The 21852-nt window shown below is 45.7% G+C and overlaps 1 protein-coding gene across 1 annotated transcript; it reads right to left on the bottom strand.

Annotated features, from left to right (window-relative positions):
• Positions 1–5: 5 nt before the first annotated feature.
• Positions 6–20017, bottom strand: LOC310681189 (uncharacterized protein). The gene is made up of 14 exons (XM_083448786.1): positions 19979–20017; positions 18789–18840; positions 15645–15730; positions 15031–15078; positions 14214–14342; positions 13448–13525; positions 13085–13167; positions 12258–12386; positions 9476–9595; positions 9124–9254; positions 6269–6483; positions 2841–2918; positions 1909–1996; positions 6–597 (listed from the first exon to the last, which is right to left on the bottom strand). Exons 5-14 carry the CDS (start codon positions 14301–14303, stop codon positions 425–427), a joined length of 1185 nt encoding a protein of 394 aa, XP_083304912.1. The 5' UTR covers positions 14304–14342; positions 15031–15078; positions 15645–15730; positions 18789–18840; positions 19979–20017; the 3' UTR covers positions 6–424.
• Between the last annotated feature and the right edge of the window lie 1835 nt (positions 20018–21852).

Genomic DNA, 21852 nt, shown 5'->3' with positions numbered 1-21852 from the left:
GTAAATGGTGTTTCCGTGCGCTACTCTGGTTCGCCAGAAGCGGCTTAGTCATGCTGGCCACATGACCTGGAAGCTGTACGCCGGCTCCCTTGGCCAATAAAGCGAGATGAGCGCCGCAACCCCAGAGTCGGTCACGACTGGACCTAATGGTCAGGGGTCTCTACCTTTACCTTTACTTGTAGTTAAGAGTAGTTCACACAAGTGTTTAGGGGAGAAGCTGTTGAAGTGTTCAAATACTTTCAGCATTCTATGGGCAATTGTTAAAATAGTCTACATTAAGGGAGCATATTCCATGATGCAGGTGTGAGCTACTGTAGACTCATGATCCCCTGTTACATTCACAAGCAATTCAAGTGCATTGCACTTGAAAAATCTCGCTGCTGCTGGTGAAATCAAATCTTCCCAGTCTTCTGAGGACTTTGATTCAGGCACAGACCACAATCTGAGACTCCCACATGTCACTTACAGGGCTGGCTGATTCGGTTGCCTCGCTCAAGTCTCTGGCTCTGGGCATTGCAGCAGTGAAAGGTTTGTCTTCTGTGGCACTTTGAAGTACACCAACCTGCTCAAGCCGGATCTTTGGGATGCTGCCACCTCCTGTCAGAAACAAGTCTTGTATGAAAGAAAGCTAGTAGAAAGGAGGACAACATTTAGACACAAGGAAGGGGATGTCTTGCTGTGTATGCTGAAATAAAATGTACCAATTCCGGCCCCCGCCATATAAAGATACCTGATTTATATTAGTACGTCTTGCCGTACAGCGTGTTGTTTATATACACAGGTCTTTATACTGTAAAACCATCTCTCTATCCATATTTCTTTTCCATACTTCATGTTTTCCCTTGATTGCTTCCTGTAGGAGCTGAAAGGGCAATACCAAAGGGGATTGTGTTTTGGGCAGGGCCCCATGAGTGGAGATTGTAGCCAGAGATGGTCCATGGGGGGGAATGGGGGTGATGAGAGCCAGGTTGACCTGGGTGAGTCAGGTGTGATGGATATCAGGCTGTGATCTCAACTGCAGTTGTATTAGCATTCAGTTCATTATCTCCTAATACTTGCTTCTTATATACAGTACTCTGCAGCAGAACTTTATGAATTAGCACTTGTGAATTATTAGTTCTTCGCATTTTGTGTGATTGCTTTCCTGAATCTGGGAGGTGTTGTGGTGACCTGTTAGTTGTTCTTGGATCCACCATTGTTAACGAAGATCTCATGTGGCCTGGGTGGCTAGGCCTACTTTCAGCTGCAGCTGTTTCACCAGCTACAGCCTCTCTGGGACACTATATTCCATGCTCCAGTAGCCTACAGGCTGCTGACAGGCTACTGTCAGTTACAATGTGCTCTACGTGGGGCTGCCATTGATGATGGTTTGGAGGCCACGATTAGTGCAGAGTGCAGCAGCCAGGATGGTGTCTGACATGGCAGAAAGGACTCATAGTACATGTATCCTGAAAATTGTGCCAATTCAAGGTGCTTATTTTAATGTATAAATCCCTAAATAACGTTGACCCCAAACTTCTGAAGGAGCGCCTCCCCCAATCTGTGCCAGCTTGGGTATTGAAATCAATGGAGAAAGCTTTGGCAGTGCTGCTACCTTTAGAGGCTCAGGGTGGTAATGGCTCATGACAGGGTCTTGTCTGTGGCAGCCCCCAAACTGTGAAACTCCTTTCTCATAGGAGTGTGCCTGGCACTTTACATGTTTTGGCAGATAACTTAAGTTGCAACTGTTCATCCTGGCCTTTGGATGGTGGTAGTTTATCTATTTCATGCCTTTATTGTTGTTCTGTGGTTTAAAGATCACTCACCGTTTCATTTATCCTACAAATCAATGAGTTATCTATATATTTATCAAGCTGTTTCACCTCCAGATAGGTACAGAGTAATTCCGGCCTTGAATTGTTTTCAAACCTGATGTTTCTTCCTCCTGCCGTGTATCATCTTGGCTTTGCTGATTCCCAAGTTCACCCCCATCATCCATATCTGATGTAATTTTACCCTGAAGTGGAACACAGTCAAGTGATTCAAAACACAGAGTGGTGATGATACTGGTAAGGTACCCCTGCCCATACGGGCCAGTCTTGCCAGACTCTAGGGTTGTGCGCTCATCTCACTCTATTGGCCAGGAGCCAGCGCTGTCCACAGACACTTCCGGGTCACGTGGCCAGCATGACAAGTTGCATCTGGCGAGCCAGCGCAGCACACGGAACGCCGTTTACCTTCCCACTGGTAAGCGGTCCCTATTTATCTACTTGCACCCGGGGTGCTTTCGAACTGCTAGGTTGGCAGGCGCTGGGACCGAATGATGGGAGCGCACCCTGCCGCGGGGATTCGAACCGCCGACCATATGATCGGCAAGTCCTGGGCGCTGAGGTTTTACCCACAGCGCCACCCACGTCCCTCGATGATACTGGTAGCTTAACAGAATTCTCTCCACCTTTAACCCCCTTCACACAGAGACTGAAAGAGACTGCAGTGGACATTGTTGGGCCTAGCAGGTTCCTTGGTTTGCTCAATTAGGACGGGGGGTTGGCAGACTCCCACTCCCTCTCAAACATGCATGCATGCACTTTCATGTAACACTGCTTGTTTTTGTTATTCCTGAAATAATAAACAAGATGCAATAAGATTCTTTTCCAAATGAAAGGGCCGGTGCACTTCAAAAGCTAATTGCATAAAGACTAAACCATATGAGGGTACTCTTACAGTTTTTGGGTTCCTGACAGTTCCACTGTGAACTTCTACACTGGGCTTCCTGCTACACTGTATACTATGATAAGACATTTATTCCCCTAAGGTTACAGGGTGGGTCTGATAAGCTGAAATACCTGAGAAGTACTTACTCTGCCTTCAGGAGAAGGAGCCTTTGCTTCATATGCTGAGGCCTCTTTCTTTCTCTTCCAGCGTTGGCTTTTCAGAACCTTAAAAACAGTTGAGCCCAATTCCTCAGCCTCAAAATAGTTTACAGCTATTGTGGGCACGCTTCTTGGAGCCCTCCACCCTACCCTGCTGTAATAGCCAAACAGTTAGCAAGCAAAACCATGCAAGTGGTTACCATCTCCACTAGTTTCTATGGCCATTCAGAAGGACTCAATGGATCTGAATGGCAGCAGTGGCTTCCGAGATTTTCTGGAAGCCGGAAGCTGCCGCAGGCGCTTCTCCTTGCTTTTCTGGCAGTGGAGGCGGAGGGGAGTCATGCCCATGGAGGTGCCCCTTGGATTCTGCCACCTGAGGCAGCTGACTCATGGATGGGCTGGCCCTGAGTTGGCACAATGTACCGTATTTTTCGCAGCATAGGACGCACCGGACAATAGGGCGCACCTTGTTTTAGAGGGGGGAGAACAAGGGAAAAAAATTCTCCCCCTCTCTGCCCAGCGCCCCTTCAGTGAAGCAGCAGGAGGCGCTGCGCAGAGAGGGGGAGAATTTCCCCCCTCTTGTTTTCCCGCTCTAAAACAAGGGGCCATTTAAGGTGCGTTCAGGCGGCTACCTTGGAAGCCTGGAGAACGAGAGGGGTCCGTGTGCACCGACCCCTCTTGCTCTCCAGGCTTCAGGTTCCTTTCAATCTGCTCTTTGGGGCTGGCAGGGGGAAGCCCACCACCAGCCCCAAAGAGCAGGTCAGGGAGCAGCGGAAAGGCGCCGCGGAGAGGCTCCTGCCATAGCTGTGCGTCACCTCTCCAGCCGGGAGAGGGTCGCGGGCTATGGCGTCTTTGCTCCATAGGACGCACACACATTTCCCCTTCATTTTTGAAGGGGAAAAAGTGTGTCCTATAGAGCAAAAAATACGGTACGTTTTAAAGTGCAGTTCATTTCTCTCCTGCCAGCATCCTTCGCATAGAGACACGTGCACACACACTCGAACCAACCGCTACCCTATCTGAAATTTCTTGCAACATGGAGAAACAGAAATGTTGTTGTGAACCGCCCTATGGATGAATGATGGTATATAAATTTAATTAATAATAAGAATACATGTTCTGGGCAGCCCATTGTACTTTACATTTTTGCCACATTCTGCCAGGTGACAGAAATCAACACAAAGCAACAGGTGCACCAGGATTGTCTTACCAGTTCACTCAATTATGGAACATATTCAACCTACTGATTGGTCTAAGCCAGTGGTTATGCTATTCCTAGACTAGGGGTGGGGAAACCTCCAGCCTCCAAGCCAATCTGCGCACGAAGCCAAATCAAGCAGCCCTGGGTTTTTGCAGGCATCAGCTCTGAAAGGGACTTCTCCTTCATGCAGCTGATGTTTGCAAAATGCAGGCTTTCTTCTCCCCTCCCCATCAGCTGATGGGAACGAGAGAAAGAAGGGTTTGCCAGCCCTGTGCTTAGAGCTTTGGAAAGTACCTCAGTCTACACAAATGCACATCTACCACAACTGTGTACCCTAAGAGATTGTGAGATAACCCCTTGATTTTTTAAAACCAGACAAGGGATATCCCTTCAAAAGCACTTCATGGAATGCATCATAAGATTCCTCGTCAACTACTAGGCCAGTAAAATGTAGCATCTGAATCACTATGACAGCTAAAGTAAAAACTTGGAGCACAGGGGCAGCTGGGGACAAAGAACACGGGGACAAACAACACCGTTGAGCTTCCCAGAAGTACTTGACTGGCCTCTTTGGAAACAGAACTGACCTGATCCAGGATGCCAAATCATATGTTCTGATCTGATTTAAAGAAATATAATTTACTGTAAAACCACTTTTCATGCAGATTTTTTAAAATGTCTGAATTTTCATTTTTCCCCCCATTACAGTCATACCTTGGTTGTCGAACGGAATCTGTTCCGGAAGTCCATTTGACTTCCGAAAATGTTCAAAAACCCAGGTGCGGCTTCTGATTGGCTGCAGGAGCTTCCTGCACTCAATCGGAAGCCTCGGAAGCCGCGCCAGACATTCAGGTTCCAAAGAAAATTTGCAAACCAGAACAGTTACTTACGGGATTGAGGCATTTGGGAGCCAAAACATTTGAGTCGCAAGGCGTTCAACAACCAAGGTACGACTGTACTGATTTTCGGGGGGGACGGGGACGGAACAGTGCAATTAGGGGGGGAACCCCCCACATAGGTTAGATAATTAAAATGTAAGAGACTGGCCAATGATTAGCATTTTCAAAATTAAATTGCTAAACATTTTTTCTAAATCTTTTATATATCTATATAAGAAGAAAATAATAATATTACAGTTTAATTTTAATTTAGCTTAGTGAGATGAATTCAATGTTAGGGATAACTAGGAAACAGACTAAGACTAAAACTGAGTTTCAGTATTGCAGTGACCACAGACAAACCTACAGTGCAACTGCAGTTGGAACATGGCATATCAATGGAGTTGTCCCATCTCTAAAAGGATGTTGTAAACTTGGAAAAGTGAAGGAAAGAGAAGCCAGAATGATCAAGGAGGACTGGAGCACCTTGCCTACAATGAAAGGCCAATGTGTTCTAGGTTTTATAACATAGGGGGGAAATTTCTAAGGGACAGGGGCTGACACACACTCAAGTTTTATCAGTTATGCATAGTGTAGAGAAAGTGAACATAAGTTTTTCTCATTATAATAAAATTTGGAATCCACCTATGAAACTAATTGGTGCCTAATTAATTGATGGAACTTGCTGCCACAAGATGTGCTTATATAGCATATAAACTTGGTTTTAGAATACAATTTGACGCGTTCACAGCTGTCAAGTCCTGTATCAACCATTCGTCATTATGGCCAGGTGAAACTCTCACACATGGGGCAGTAACCCATGGAATACCAGTTGCGAGGCAGCAATAACAGGAGAGGGCTCCTCTTTCCGACATCCCTGGAGGCATCCGGCTGGTCCCTTTGGGAGGCAGGATGCCCTGTTGGTCTGATCCAGCAGAGCTCTATGGGTGGCTGAGTTCTACTCATTTAGGCTTTAATTCAGATAACTGTCATTAAATGCAGATCATTCTTGTGAGTGCCTGAGAGATTCAGTCTTCTGCGAGTCCAGAATATTGTGCTTCAAACATGGCCTTTCAACTCTGTCTGCATGAGATTTCTGGCAAATACTTCATTATGCAGAGTTCATACCAACTAGAGTGGTACCATTTTGGATTACAACCACGTCAAACCCTGAAGTGTGTGTCCCCTTTTTTTGGATTACAACCAATTTTTGGGGGGTGGCCCCATTGGCAAAAGCACGCCTTGGGTTACAACCTGTTTTGGTTTACAACCGGACCTCCGGAACGGATTATGGTTGTAAACCAAGGTATCACTGTATTCTGATGCTGTGCAGTTACCTGTATCTCCTTGATCACCCTCTCCAATTGGCTGAGCATGTTCTCCTGCTCCATCCGACTCCTGAAGGACAGCTGGGCTCTCAGCTCTCCTATCACCTCTCTTCGCTTCTGAGCCTCATGAGTGGGATCCCAATGGACTGGGGCCACTTTCTTTGTCACAGTCCTCACTTGTTCAGTCAGTGAGATGGCAGACCGTATCTCTTCTCCAGAAGCATCTGGGGAAAACCCCACAAAACTCTCAGCCAGACTTTGTAACATCTGGGTTTCTTGGTTGGCCTCTAGAGCAGTAGTCACCACTTGAGGCAAACTTATCGTTCTCTATTAAAACTCTGATAAAGATACACTGTGGGCTTATCCACACATATTTTGCCTTGCTCATCCCAAGTACAGGTCCACGCTTAAAAGCTCTATGTCCAAGTGTTCATTTGGTTATGTGTGTGTTTTTCTCCAGAGCTTTCCCTGCAAAAACCTGGTCTTTAGCGCTCAGACATCAGTTCAGGTTTTCCATTATTGCTGTTTGCTCCAACTGAGCTTTAAAAAGTGGGTTTCTGCAGAGAAAGCTCCAGAGCAAAAAAGAAATGCAAATGGGCAATCAGACCCAGTGTTTTAAAATGTGGACTGTTCCTAGACAGAGCAGAGGAAAGGTACCGTAAGTGGGGTAAGCCCTGAGTTAGCACAGCTAACTTTAGTACTTTAGTAGTACTCTGCAAAGATTTGTTTCCAGATTAAACAGGTGCCACTCAGTTTACAGCAGTGGCTACTGAGACTAACTGCCTTTCCTGCTAATAAAATAAATCAGATCTTCCCTAAAGCAATATACTTGTGCTGGATCTGAGCCTACACGAGAAGGATAACTATCCTACAACCACAAGTTTAAAACTTGTTTTATTTTGATGTTATTTTGATATGTGTTTAATTTTATATTTTTGTTGTATTTTTATATTTCATGGCAGTAGTTTTTGTTTTATAAAGCTATTGCAGTAAAGTTTTAAAACTCTTTTACACAAACCGTTATTTGCGTGAGAATTTCAGTGTTTTATTCTAGTGCAAGTGGCAGCAGAGTGCATTAGAACCCACCTGCTGGTCTGCGCTTATTCAGCTGGCTGTGAAGATTAGCTGTATACACTTGCTGCAGCCACTTCCCACTTGGTTTGCGCTGTTTCCTTCATGCTTTCAACAGGCAAAGAAATCTTATCATTGGCCTAAAAAATATCTAGCTAGCATTTTTCACTGCTCAATAGTTAAAGGATAAATATTAAAACCCTACACAACAGTCCCAGTTTGGTGATTTTGAATTCTCAAAGTGTGGCTTTTCAAGAAGGAGCAAACAGATTCTAGCTTGTTTATTTCAAATTCTGCAGTGCAGAAGCAGGCTGGTTTTATATTTAAGCTGCAACCTATGTTAAGAATTCCTCTGCCCTATATGTTTTATGAAGAAACAAATGCAAGCTATGTACTTGCTAATATTTTGGCCTTAGAGTGGTTGAGTAAATGCTGGGGCTATGTATTTGTGGCAATGTTTTTTCTTACCAATTCCATAAGACAGAGTGGGAAAAGTGCATTGCATAACCATGTTTCACATTGGTTGAAAGAATCACTTCCTGTGAGTTTTTAAAATGTTAGAGCTTTTAAGACATATGTTTCTCCAGGTCCCTTTTGCAGTGAAGAGGCAGAATCAGCTCAGCACACCAGAATAAAATAAAATAAACAAGGAACAAGCAAATCACCTTACTTATTCAAAGCACAATGTTTTTTGAATAATGCAAACCACCTAGAGAATGAATTGTTAATGGGGAGTATGAAAATGCTGTAAATTGACAATAAATTGATATTACTCATGGAAGTAAAGGTAAAGGTACCCCTGCCCGTACGGGCCAGTCGTGTCCGACTCTAGGGTTGTGTACCCATCTCACTTAAGAGGCCAGGGCCAGCGCTGTCCGCAGACACTTCCGGGTCACGTGGCCAGCGTGACGAAGCTGCATCTGGCGAGTCAGCGCAGCGCACGGAAACGCCGTTTACCTTCCCGCCAGTAAGCGGTCCCTATTTCTCTACTTGCCCCCGGGGGTGCTTTTGAACTGCTAGGTTGGCAGGCACTGGGACCGAGCAACGGGAGCGCACCCCACCGCGGGGATTCGAACCGCCGACCTTTCGGCAACTCCTAGGCACTGAGGCTTTTACCCACAGCGCCACCAGGGTCCCTACTCATGGAAGTGTAGTTTGGTAAAGTGATGAGAACCTTAGTTCCCTGTCACAGAACTGCAAATCTCAGGGTCCCAAGATTAATATTAAACTGTTTTAAGCCTGTGGTATGGAAGTGCCCAGAAGCAGAGTATCCTTTCTCCATCTAATGGGTGGAGACATTGTCTACTTCATGCACAAGAGCCTTTTTCAGGTCTTTGGAGAAAAACAACAACCCTCACAATCAGATCATGGAACATGTATATAAAAGGATGTCACATAGAGGAGGGAGAAAGGTTGTTTTCTGCTGTTCCAGAGAAGCGGACACGGAGCAATGGATCCAAACTACAAGAAAGAAGATTCCACCTAAACATTAGGAAGAACTTCCTGACAGTAAGAGCTGTTCGCCAGTGGAATTTGCTGCCAAGGAGTGTGGTGGAGTCTCCTTCTTTGGAGGTCTTTAAGCAGAGGCTTGACAACCATATGTCAGGAGTGCTCTGATGGTGTTTCCTGCTTGGCAGGGTGTTGGACTCAATGGCCCTTGTGGTCTCTTCCAACTCTAGGATTCTATGATTCTATGTGTGTACTTGAGAAGGGAACAGTGCTTGACGAGCTACAGCAAAAACAACCTTCCTTCAAAATCATACAAAAGAAAACGATACGTGAAATTGTGGTACCTGGCAGGGTCAGGCACAGCAGCAGGAAGGTGAGGGCATTTTCTTCCAGCAAATGCTTCAGCATCCAGCACAGGAACTCTGTGTCAGCAGGAAGAGCCGCAGCAGATGAAGCTCGGAAAAGAGGCAAAAAACTGTACAGGAAAGGAGCAGCAAGGAACAGATCACCCAGCAGGCAGAGGATAAGCACATTTCTTAAAGCAGAATTAATTTGGCTGAGTCCCGAGCGGTGAAGGTGACTGTGCCCCAGTATCAAAGATTTAGGGGCTACACATTCCCAGAAAGGAGGCCTTGTGCTTCCTGCGCATTCTCTGATCATCTGCTTGACTTCTACTCAGGCCCACCCCATACTCACGGATCAGCAGGGTGTTGCTCATTTCCTCCAGAAAACTCAAAGATCTTGACGGCAGCACGCTGGAGCCCCTGACCACCCTCTGCTTTTGTCTCCATGGTGATGGTGAAGAGGTTGCCACATCTCAGGGGGAAGGTAGGAAAAAGAAGGTTAGGATGGTCTGGGTAGATAAGTGAGAATTGCCATCTCTAAGCTCCCACTACCAGTATCTGGCCATTGTCATTTACATTTTACATAAAGCTGTTGTCCTAATTGTGCAACTCAGCTTCGCTGTTAATGCTCCACTGTGTAATTTCCAGTGCAACTCTGCTTTTGCAATGTTCTGGAATGGCAGTGAGGGAAAGGATAATGGAAGGCCTTCTTCTAACTTGCATCAGGAATCCTGATGGAGCAAACAGCACTGAGCTATATGGACCAATGTATGACTCAGGCTGTGTCCAGACCAGGGTGTTAATGCATACATGGGTTGCTGTTTCCATGTGCACATATGTGCACCTTTGCCCACACATGAGTGCACTCAAGTATATACTTCCAAAATCTGCCTTGATGCTTCCTGGACGGTGCTTGATGGGAGGTTTTTGTGTGGTTTTGTGTTGCCTCCTCCCCTCAATTAGTATTTCCCCATCCACTGTAAGTTCCTGGAAGCTGAGGTCTGGCATGCATGCAAGTATGAGGACTGCAACCAACACTGCAGCTCTGCTGCTGCAAGGGACTTCTGTGTCTGCAATGAAACTTCCTTTCCTGTCACTTCCAGCACGCTGTGCACCCTCAGTGTCAGCTCTGGAGGTTTGCAGAACCTTCCACAGCAGATTTTGAGGGCACACTGGGGGCAGGGTGAGAGTGGGAAGAGGAAACAGAAGTCCTCTTGCACCAGTGGAGCTCTGCTAGCACAGCATTTAATACAACCCCTTTTTTACATTTCCTTGCGCGCACAAGCATATATGATTTGCACAAAAGAGCAGTTTAAAAAATGTATGTGGGTCGCTGCTAGCCAGGGAACTTGAGTTTCTTTGTGGGTATCCAGACATGCATTTGCAGCTACGAACACACACCTTTTAAAAGAAAAATATTGAAATAAAAGTTTTTAATATATACCAGATTTGCACAAAAGAGCAGTCAATGAATGAATGAATGAATGAATGAATGTGTGCGCCTCTCTAAGCCAGGCAAAGGTTTGGAGTCACTTGGACAAAAGGCTGCCACTTCCTTTCCTGCCTTCCTTTCTCACCTGCAAGGGCAATTGTTATTTTTAATACAGCTGTGCTATTTTTGGAGATTGATTCTCTTAAGTTTAATTTGGTTTTATTACAGTGTGGTTTTACTGTTATGTTTTTGTTCTCTTTTATATATACAGCCCCCTAGACAAATTATTTTATGATGTGTCTCATAAACAAGCAAGCAAGCAAATAAGAGTTGGTGGCAAGGTAGGCAGTGGATGCTCTCAAGGATCGGGGCCATTAGCAACAAACTGCCTGATGGTGCCAATCCTTGATCCTGGGCCTGCTCTGCTGTCGGGTGGAGCAAAGGTCTCTGCCAGATATTGATGTGCCTCATCCTACACCACTTCCCTAAGCAACATCCCTCATCCAGACAGACTGGTATACTCTGGAACCACTTGGCATACCAGGACTGCTACAGCTTCAGCTTCTGATTACCTCTCAGATCAGATTTTTTCTTTTTATAGTGCGGTGCATGACTGTTTTCCAAGGCCAGGTGCAGAAGGCAGTGGGCTGGTGGCAGCAGGGGGGCACTAGTGGGTGAGTATCTGTGCTCCTCACCTCCAACCTAGGGCTTCCCTTGCCCTTCTCCCTCACAGTCCCAGCAAGCAATAGCACCCCACCTCTTGCCCCATGACTGAATTAGTAAGATCCGAACCCTGGAAATGCAAGGTCCCAAATGTGCAGAGAAGAGACAACTGTGGATGGGCGGGTGTCTGTTAAACTTCAGGTTGAATGTATATAAGTTAAAGGGGAATGTATATAAGTTAAAGGGGAATGTATATAAGTTAAAGGGGAATGTATATAAGTTAAAGGGGAAGCTCACTGCTGTGATGCTGCTGTGTACATTCTAAAAACACGTGAAAATGTGGCATTGCTGTAAAACCTGGGGGATGAAGCGCCAGCTGCAGAATCAGTTCCTAGCAGGCATTGTGCAAGTTCTTAGCTCTTTCCTTCCTCAAACTGAAAGGACTGGCAGGGAAGTATTCTTGTGTCATCATGAGTAAGAATAGCCTTGGGGATCAGCAAGAAATGATGATGCTTTAAAAAGCAAATCTTTGATCGTAAGTCACAGAAGCCAAAGGCCTAGTGCAGGGGATGTCAAAGTGGTGCCCTCCCAATGTTCTGGGCTACAGCTGCCATCATAACTGGCCATGCTGGCTGGGTCTGGTGGGTCATTCAAATGATCCGCAGGGCACCAAGTTGGCCACCCCCAACCTAGGAAGAACCAGGAAAAAGTGTGTGGGCTGACTCAGTCTCAACTTTCCACCAAAGAATAGCGATTGTACCAGTGACTGTGCAGCTCCTGATGCTAAACTGCGCGTCCATGATGCAAGCAGCTTATGAGCTGCACATGTGTGAGCAAGGCCAAAGTCAGGCCAGTACACTTCTAAATGGCACTCAAGTGGCACAGATGGCAGGAGGAGAATATTCGGCCTCTCAAGTGGAGATCTCCAAGATGGGTTCAGGAAGGGGCATCAGAGAGAATGTCAGAATCTTGAGCAGCGTTAGCTGTGTGGGCTGCCCTCTTCCCCTCAAAAGAGCACTCCCCTTCCTGCTGCCCTTACATGGCTGCTTTGTGCTGCTTCTGGGAAGATTTCTGCAAATAACTTTGGTGCAATGACATCCCCTGCAAGTAGAAATGAGTGGCAGCTTGTGAATTGGCCACAACTACTTCAGTCGCTTCTTCAACCATCCTAAAGAGAGAAGGAGAGAGTTGATAGTGTGAGGCATCTTAATTAGGCGGTCAGAGGTACCTCAGAAACTCGGGGCTCATCCAGACTTCCTTTTACGCCACTCTTTCCAGGCACAGATCCGAGCTTTACAGCTCCATGGTCAAGCATGATGTTGGGCGTTGTTTTTTTACCCTGGCACTTTTCCTGGGAAAACCCAATTGCTGTTTGCTCCAATTCAGTGCTAAAACACAGGTTTTCCTAGGGAACGTGCCAGGACAAGAAAACCAACAACATATTCACATTCCTTATGTCTTAGATAAACAGACTACACTTTGAATGTTCCAGTCTGAATAAAATTTCTTGTGCATACTATCCAGTCAGATCCCTCCCCAGCCATTCATAGAATCATAGAATTGTGGGGTTGGAAGGGACATCAAGGGTCATCTGCAAGGCAGGAATCTCAACTAAAGCACCCATGACAGACAGCCATCCAACTTCTGCTTAAAATCCTCTAAGGAAGGAGAGTCCACCACCTCCCAAGGGAGCCATTCCACTGTTGAGCAGCTCTGCCATATTCTGTTCCATTGGGTGAAATTCTCCCTGATCTCTGAGTAATAAAAAGTGAAATCCCAGATTCTTCTCTGTTTCCTGTGCTAATGTTTCCTCTCCTCCTCAACAAAGACCAATCCAACACCATAGCCTTGGAATTGGATGCTTACAGCCCCAGCGGAGGGAGGTCCATCACCTGCAGGACTTGACTTCTGGGGCTGAGGAGGTCTTGAGCCTTTCCATCAGTGTAGATCTGAAATGGGATGGGTGTGAGAAAAGTATCAATACAGCTGTGACTGGGATGAACCCTGGAAAATGGCAATGGCAAACCTGAAAGTGCAAAAACTATTATAGTCACATCAGTCAAAATGAAAAAACAGCTTCCATGGCTTGCAGAACAAACAGATACTTGGGACAGTGACTCATGGGCCATAGCAATGAGGACACAGGCAACTTACAAGAACGTTTTTATGGAAGAGCATTGAGTGTATAAAGCTGGTGCCACCCTATGCAAGGTATGCTTATATGCTTACCTGGACAAAGGTGATGGTTTGGAGGTACTGAGTACTGTTTTTGGCAGGGCTAGTTTCTTGCAAGACAGATTCTATTACCTGAAGACAAATGGGAGAAAGAAAGAAATATGCAACTCATCAGAGTTTAGGCCTTGCATACACTAGTGGCTGCTTACACTGATGCTTTTGCATCCTTTCGTAACTGTTGTTCAGTACTTTGGTGAGTATCACAAACAGTGGCGTAGCGTGGGGGGTGCAGGGGGGGCCGCACCGGGCGCAACATCGGGGGGGGGGGGCGCTCGCATTCGCAGCTCTCTGCCTCTACCTGGCTCACGGGTTAGGGGGCGCAAATTACTTGCCTTGCCCCGGGTGCTGACAACCCACGCTACGCCACTGATCACAAAGCAGCCCAATGATGTCACTATCAGCCCACAATGCGATCCAGTGTTTTCTGAGCTGCTGATTTGGGGTGAGTTTCTCAGTGTGCAATGGAATTGAAGCCTTTCACGTGTAGACTGGCAAAGTGCTATTGGGCCAGTGAGGGCTTTGGGCTGGGGATGAGGCACAGATTGGGGAACGTCCTGAGGGCCACATGGAGAACATTGGAGGGCCACATTCAGCCCCTGAGCCTGAGGTTCCCCACCCCAATGTTATGGGGAATGAACTGCATGTAAGCTCTCCTAGGTACCATCCTTCTTTCTAAGAGTCGGGTGCCATCTATCATCCACCCCTGGTCATAATTTCATTCCATAATGACTACATATTACAGTATAGAAGTCTCCCTCACCTTCTGGACAAAGGCTTGGATTTGTGTCTGGGTTCCGTCATGATGGGCTTCACAAACCAGCAAGGACACACTGTAGCCCAAAGGCACCATGTCCAGCAGAGGTTGCAGCTGCTCCAGGAAGAGCTTGTCCTGGAGTGAAGGACAAAAATTATAATCTGCATGCCCATCATTACTGCATATCAACCCAGACAAGGCCTTGGGTTAGGTTCCAGGACTCCAGACACTTGACAAAATGAAGCCCTCTTTACTGGTTTATTCCCTGAATACAACCTACTGTATAGCATGAACCGTTTTCCTTTTTCCTTTTTACAAATTAAATGTTAAAAAATTTAGTGAAAACATTCTTCCCCAAATTCATTTTGGAACTTGTTTGCAACAAACTATGCTGCTAATGCTAACACATTTGTTGTTTTCACATGGAAGAAAAGCTCAATAGCTTAGCTTGGGAAAAAGGCCAGAGAGTGCATAATAGAAATTTATAAAATTATGCATGGTGGAGATAAAGTCCCTCTGCCGTGATACTAGAACTCAGGACATCTAGTGATACTAATTGGCAGAAAAGACAAACAAAATAAGGTATTTCTTCACACAGTGCAAAATTAACTTATAGACTTCACTGCCACAACAGCTGCCCTAGATGGTGGTGGTGGGGACTTGAACCTCTCAAAATATCCTAAGAACTAGCTCTCATTTGTGAAATCAAAGCTGTTGTGTCAGAAATCAAAATTGGTGCACCAAGTGTTCCGCCCTAGCTCAGCACATCATCAAGTTATATATTGCAAGGGCTGCACAGAACAATATCCTGGGTATGTTGTACCTGCCCAGTGTCCAAACTGAAGACTCCATCAATGGTGAAGCATCCTTCCTGGAAAGAGACAGCAGTGCTCAATTAGTGCTTGAAGATTTGAGGTCTCTCTCAAATCCTTCCAGTAATTTCCCCATCTTGCTTTGTTGTCAGTGTCTGGTTCACGGGAATATACAGACAAGGCAGATGTGGTCAGGACCTGGGCAAATCACTGTGAGAAAGCTGGCTAGTGTATCTTGCGCCTAGGAAGAAGCTGTGCACAGATCTCCCACAGCCAACTGAAGGCTGGCTAGCCTAGAACTAGTTGGACCTATCCACTCAGAGGAGCTGTCTGTAGCCTAAAAGGGCCACTGCCTTATTCTGGAGCCATTGACTCTTATGACATTGAGGTGATGGAGACTGCCCTGAGAGTGAGTCTTCTGAATCTGATAAGGCAATGCCTTATGGCCTGGAAGAACTCAGGGGCTGGCAACATCCCAAGAGGGGTCTGCCTCTGTGCTTGAATGGGGTTAGGGCTAGGGAACACAACAGCATCATTCCTGACCATTGGCCGTGCTGGCTGGGGCCGATGGGAGCTGGAGTACAACAATATCTGGAGGGTACTCCTGCTCTAGGAACTTTCTCACCTGCACTCCTTTGTCTGCCTTACTAATGAATATCAGACGGTTAGAATCTTTGTTCACCACCAGGAAGCTGTCTTGTTTCAATGAGCCTGGAAGGAGCATCAAGCAAGAGTACTAATTAGAAATGCAGCCACCTTATTCTTTAGCATCATATGGGCATAGGGAGAGACTTTATTAATTATCATTTCTGAATAATAATGTTATTAATTAAAGGCTCTCCACCCTTATGGGAAGAAAAATCTGGGATGGGGCAACAGTGGCGTAGCGTGGGTTGTCAGCACCCGGGGCAAGGCAAGTAATTCGCACCCCCTAACCCGTGGATTTGCGCCCCCTAACCTGTGGATTTGCACCCCCTAACCCTAACCCCCAGATGTTGCGCCCGGTGCGGCCGGCCCCCCCTGCACCCCCCACGCTACGCCACTGTGGGGCAATTCACAAAGAGATCAAGTGGAAATGACTCCTAAGTATCCCAGCCAGAATCAATACAAAGCAACAACATGGGCAGAACCTGAAAGCAATACAGGGTTTTTTAAAGTGGCTTTTGCTGAATGAAACCTTTGTTGGTAAAGTCTACATGATTTCCATAAGACAACACGTGCAGCACATACTGCCTTTGGCTTTAATCTCAGGAGACATTAAGAGCAAGGGAAGACTCACTCACACTTTGCCCTGTGCTTTCTAAGTACAGGCTTATACTTTAAAGCTGCATGTCTGAATGCTTGCTTTCTTTCTTTCTTTCTTTCTTTCTTTCTTTCTTTCTTTCTTTCTTTCTGCCCTACTGCTTTCCCTGGGGAACCCCGCTCTTTAACAGTGAATCAGAAGAAACTGGATTTTCCACAGATTGCCATTTGTTCTGATTCAGTGGTAAAGAGCAGATTTTCAGAGGGAACAGTCTGGAGCAGCAAAAAGGAAAAAAAAGGGCTCAGACACAGAGTTTTGAATCGCAGACCTGCTCCTAGAAACACACCACAAAAGAAAGTCTGGAGGAGTCTGGAGTTTAACTTGACCAAAACAAAACACTAGAATGGAATCCTATCTCGCAGTACGTGAACCGTTCACACGTCTTCTGGCAACCAAGCTCATTCCAGGTGTGTTGCTGTCTATCCTTCTTCTGGATTTACTCCTTTGAACTTGAGTAGGTTAAAGGCTTTAGCGCAGGCCAGAGGGAACATTTTGTCTTTGGTTTCATCCAGAGTGTCACATTATGAATGAAAACTGAGTCCTGCTAACCACAGTGCTGAGTAGAACATCACTCATATGCAAATCTTTTGTCAAAAAAGGGGCAAGGAGATTCATGTTATATATTTTTGTACCCCATAACTTATTATTTCCATGTTAAAATGATCTAACCAGACTCCTTACTTATAGGATTAATTATAGAATAATAGAATTGTAAAGTTTGAAGGGACCCAAAGAGTCATTCAGTCCAACCTTCCTGTGCTGTCTGTCATGGCTTGGCTGGACACAGAAGAGTGGTGGGAGACACCAGCTGGGAAACCCCCAAGGGATGAAGGCTGAGAGTCCAGGGAGTGGTGGGGGGACAATAATGATGAGTGGTCAGAGGGATCAGACTGGGAGGAGGAGGTGTCAGAAGCTGAAGAGGTAACAGGGCTTGGTGAGCAGGAAGAGGCTGGGGCAGAGAATAGTCCAGACTCAGAAGCAGAAGGGGAGGCTGGAGACGAGGGGGGCCAAGAGGAAGTGATGAGTCAGGCTGGTGAGGAAGCCAGGCTTTCCCCCTCTTGCTGTCCCCCCTCCTCCCAAGACAGGCAAGACCATGGAGCCTCAGATAGGGAAGGAACTGGGGGAGGAAGAGACTTAGGGAGCTGTGTGAAGGCGGGAACTTCAGTCCCCACAACTGCCTCATGGGGCAAGTTCTACTGGGCAGAGTTGCTGTGCCGTCTAGGCCTGATCTCCTGAGCTGTCTGGTTTCTTGAATAAAGAGAGCTTCACTGAAGCCGTGTAAATTATTCTTGACCTGCTCCTGACACCTCACACCTTCCAGCTTGTCAATGCCCTTCTTAAACTGTGATGCCCAGAAATGGACACTATAACTTCTGTTAATGCAGTCTAGAATTGCATTAACTTTTTTTTTTTCTGCTGCTGCATCACACTGTTGAAGCTGTGGCCTACTATTGTCGTGCAGTTTGGTAAAGCAGAAGTTGCAGCAGAAAAACTATTTTAAAGGAAATTATGAATATGCCCAGTGCTTTTTTCTGGAGAGACGCAGGGGTAAGCATACCCCTGAACATTTTGTGAATCTAAATTTGGCCTCATTGAGGGGCAGTATTTCAATATGAGTAGGCAAATGAGAGTACACCTAAACGGTTTTTTAAGGAAAAAAAGCACTGAATATGCCTAGCATATAGCATGTGACAGGGTTAGCTGTGGAACTGCTGAATCAAGAGTTATGCAGCTGATTTAGGAACACCCATATCCCCCTTAGCATCTTACAAGAACCCTGAAGCCTCAGCACATGTAGTCCATCTCTCAGCCCCAAAGGCTTCCTGGAATCTCTGAGAGGAACAACCTTTTCTGTAAAGGTCTCTGAATGACACTGGGTCCTTTAGGTGACATCATGAAGCCATGTGGTTTAGGGCCAATGACAGAGTGTTTGAGCTAGATTTTCTAATCAGAATAAAGATTGACAGGATTGAGAAGTGAAGTGCAACAGTACCTAGTAACTACTCGCTAAAGACATTCTTGGATCAAGAAGGCAACAGACATTTATTCCCACACCACACATGGAAATAGAGGAGAAGACAGCCCACAAAGGTAAGCAGGCAGCATTGACCTGAAAGCAGGAAGGGGTTGTCAAAGTGGAAGACAATCTTTACTATTACAAAAAGGTGCCATCAATAAAAATGGGACAAGGAAAATTAGCTTTTGCCAACTCCTGCTAGTCCCTCATTGCTCACATCTGTACATGTCACTCCTCAAGGCCATTTTTATTCTTGCTAAGAAGAGGTCGTTCCTCATTGTACGCTGCAGAGAAGGTTCCCGTTTCCCCTAAATGTTATTGTTGCTTATATGTAATCAGCCAATATGAAAAAGGAATAGTGTAGAATAGGATACAGCAAAGTTTTTTGGTGCTATGCAGCCATCCCCAAAGAAAGCGGGTTCCCATCCTCCAGCTGTTGAGTACTATACCTGGTATCTGTCGAATTCCCACAGCTGCCTGAACACGCACTTCCTGTTCAGCCTGTAAGGAAACACAGCAGAGACAGCTCAGTTTGGGGTGCCAGTGAGAGTCAGTCCTTGGGAATCTGGAGAGGTAAGTGCAACCAGGCAGCCAGGTCCCAAATTCTGGTGGACACCAATATCAACATAGAGCTCAAGCAGAAGATGGAAACCTTGAGCCGGGTGCAGTGGAGACAGAACAGTTCTCAGCTCCCTAGGAAGAGTGTTCTCTACAACGCCCTGCATGTTTACTAGCTCATGCAGGGCTCCCCTCTGCAGTACCCACCTGCCCAGCATCCATGGCTGACTGTACTGCGCTCTTATTTCCCTAATGCTTTCCCCATGGGAGCTGTGAAAAGCAGATAGCATTACCAGAGTGATAGGGTTACCGTTAATGTTTAATCCTTCTGTCTGTGGCCCAGGCATTTCCTGGCAGCTGTCCTTGAAGACTAGAAAGGGCAGCAAGAATGGGACAGGCAGGCTAAGGGAGAGAATTAACTGGCCCTGTGGTAACATTGGCTGGGGCTTCTGGGTGTGAAGAGTTAGGCAGCCAACAGCCGTTGCTCTTCTGCTTTAAACAGCAAGTGAATAGCTTCTCTGCTTCCAGACTTCTGGAATGTTATTTCAACATTCTGTAGCCAGGAACGCAACCCCCATTTCCCCAACCCCAAAAGTTGGAGGGGCAATTTATTTTTGGATGATGCTCGCTACTCCCTTGATATAGCCCAGAACATGATTGTTCCCCATTCTGGAATTTGGGGGAGGGGAGAGAGAAAAGAAGCTGACATGAAAGCAATGCTGTTTGGAAAGTGAAAGGTTACAGCTGCCCTAGAGCAGAGAGACGAACCCCATAGAGATAGGAACTGCTTGCACATTCCATATAGGCTGTGGTTGGCCATGAACCCTACCATAGCTGTCAACTTTTCCCTTTTTTTAAGGGAAATCCTATTCGGAATAAGGTAATTTCCCTTCAAAAAAGAGAAACATTGACAGGTATGAACCCTACTGAGTAGCAGAACTTAGTCCACATCATGACTCAGTTATTGTGCAATGTTGCCCCAGAAAAACAGTAGCGTAGATTACACCATTTCCACTGAGATTTATTGAGAGCCTGGGAGGAAGGGCAGGAAAAAGGGACAGGGTGGTCAAATCAAACTTACCTGACAGTTGAAATGGGAATCAAAGGCCCACTCTGAATCACTCTGGGTGGGTGAAGACCCCAGGAGGCCTTCCTAGGGTTAGGAGGAGACCAGCAGTGCCTCCTATTTGTCAAGAGTCTGCTGTGGAGGAGGCATGGGGGACACTGCTGAGGAGGGGGCAGATCTTGTGAGCCACAAGGAGGGAGCCACTGCTGCCGACAGTGATGCATTCCTTGGAGGCCAGATCTGCTGCCCCTGGAGATCCTGCCACCTGAGGCAGTTGCCTCCTGGGCCCTGACCAAGCCCTATATCCCACCCCTCCATTATCATTCAGGTGACATGGAACGTAATGGGGGCATATACCACTCTGGCCTCATGGGGCACTCAGAGCATGCATGATGAATCTTTGGCAATGGCAACTATGGCGAAAGGGCACTTTGCAGAAGAAAGCAGCATGGTGTAGAAGCAATTTTCACTGCTTCCTAACTGTTGGCTCCAAGCCCTACCTAATTACAGTGGTACCTCGGGTTAAGAACTTAATTTGTTCTGGAGGTCCATTCTTAACCTGAAACTGTTCTTAACCTGAAGCACCACTTTAGCTAATGGGGACTCCTGCTGCCGCCGGAGCACAATTTCTGTTCCCATCCTGAAGCTAAGTTCTTAACCTGAGGTACTATTTCTGGGTTAGCGGAGTCTGTAACCTGAAACGTATGTAACCTGAGGTGTCTGTAGCCCGAGGTACCACTGTAAGCCTTCTGAAGCTCAGCCCCTGAGCCTCAGACAATGAAGCCTGTCACAGCAGAGAGGGAGCAGCATCTGAAGTAGCCAGGGTGGCTTTTTAAAAAGATCTAAAGCCACACCTTCTAGCTGATTTCCAACATAGAATCATTGTCCCATTTCCTCTTTATTTTATAATTTTCATTTTATTAGATATAGCTTCTCAAGTCTACAAAGAGTATTACCTTTCCAGATAACATGGGATAGCATGGCATGAATTTTAGCTTACTTTTATAATCTTATTGTTATCTTTTAATAATGTTTTATGGTATTTTGTGTAAAGGCATGGACCTCACAAATTTAATAATAAACAATAAACAATAAACAATAAACAATAAACATGGGATAGCTAATACAATTTTATATAATGACATCTTATTTTCAACAGTCCAAGGAAGGAGGGGCTGGGAAGGAAAGTATATTAATCCAAGGTCCATCCAAGGTTTCTTTCTAGGGTCATACAACCTGTTAAATTGTTTATAATAGATTTATTAGTTTTCTAGTAGGCTGACTGTACCTGTACACCTCCCTCTCCCCCACGGTGAGAAAAAGATTCTGAAGACCAAACTGGACATATAGGTGTCTGGGTCTCTTGTGGTCTTTAAACATGGCAAATGCAGCCATGGGAGATTCAGATCACAGTGGCACTGGAGAAGGAGCCACTATGGTAATTGCCTCTCGCTGTTTTCCACATCCACGGATGACAGGATGACACCTCTTAGAGCAGGCTCTGTGGGATGTATGGGATCATGATATATATATATATATATATATATATATATATATATATATATATCTTAAAGTGACATCTGTAAGCAGCTGGAGATCAAATGTACACTCTACCTTTTTGTTGTTGCTTTATAACAATTGTAAATATTTATGAGTTTTTAGTACAGGGGGTTAGTTTAAAAAGATGTTGGAAGACTGTGGTTAATTTTTAATAAAAATAGCATTTGTGTTTCAGGAGGTAGGGGAAAAGTTATAGTCATAGCAACAGGGAATATTCTAACTGAAGCATACTCTTGCTCCCCCTCTTTATTTTATTTTATTACAAATTCTTCACTCATACCATTTGCCCAGTAATATTCAATACCCAACCCCAAATTCTAATTTTCTAG

The sequence above is a fragment of the Podarcis tiliguerta genome, assembly GCF_965153285.1.
Source record: "Podarcis tiliguerta genome assembly, chromosome: 7".
Classification (NCBI taxonomy): Eukaryota; Metazoa; Chordata; class Lepidosauria; order Squamata; family Lacertidae; genus Podarcis; species Podarcis tiliguerta.
This window is presented reverse-complemented; position numbering and strand designations above follow the sequence as displayed.

Excerpts from the sequence above, each read along its gene's own strand:
- LOC310681189 (XM_083448786.1), bottom strand. The coding sequence starts at position 14,303 with ATGGTGCCTTTGGGCTACAGTGTGTCCTTGCTGGTTTGTGAAGCCCAT. Across the intron at positions 13,526-14,213 it reads TCCAAGCCTTTGTCCAGAAG|GTAATAGAATCTGTCTTGCA; the intron begins GTGAGGGAGACT and ends ATTTGTCTTCAG. Across the intron at positions 1,997-2,840 it reads CTCCTTCTCCTGAAGGCAGA|GGTAAAATTACATCAGATAT; the intron begins GTAAGTACTTCT and ends GTTCCACTTCAG.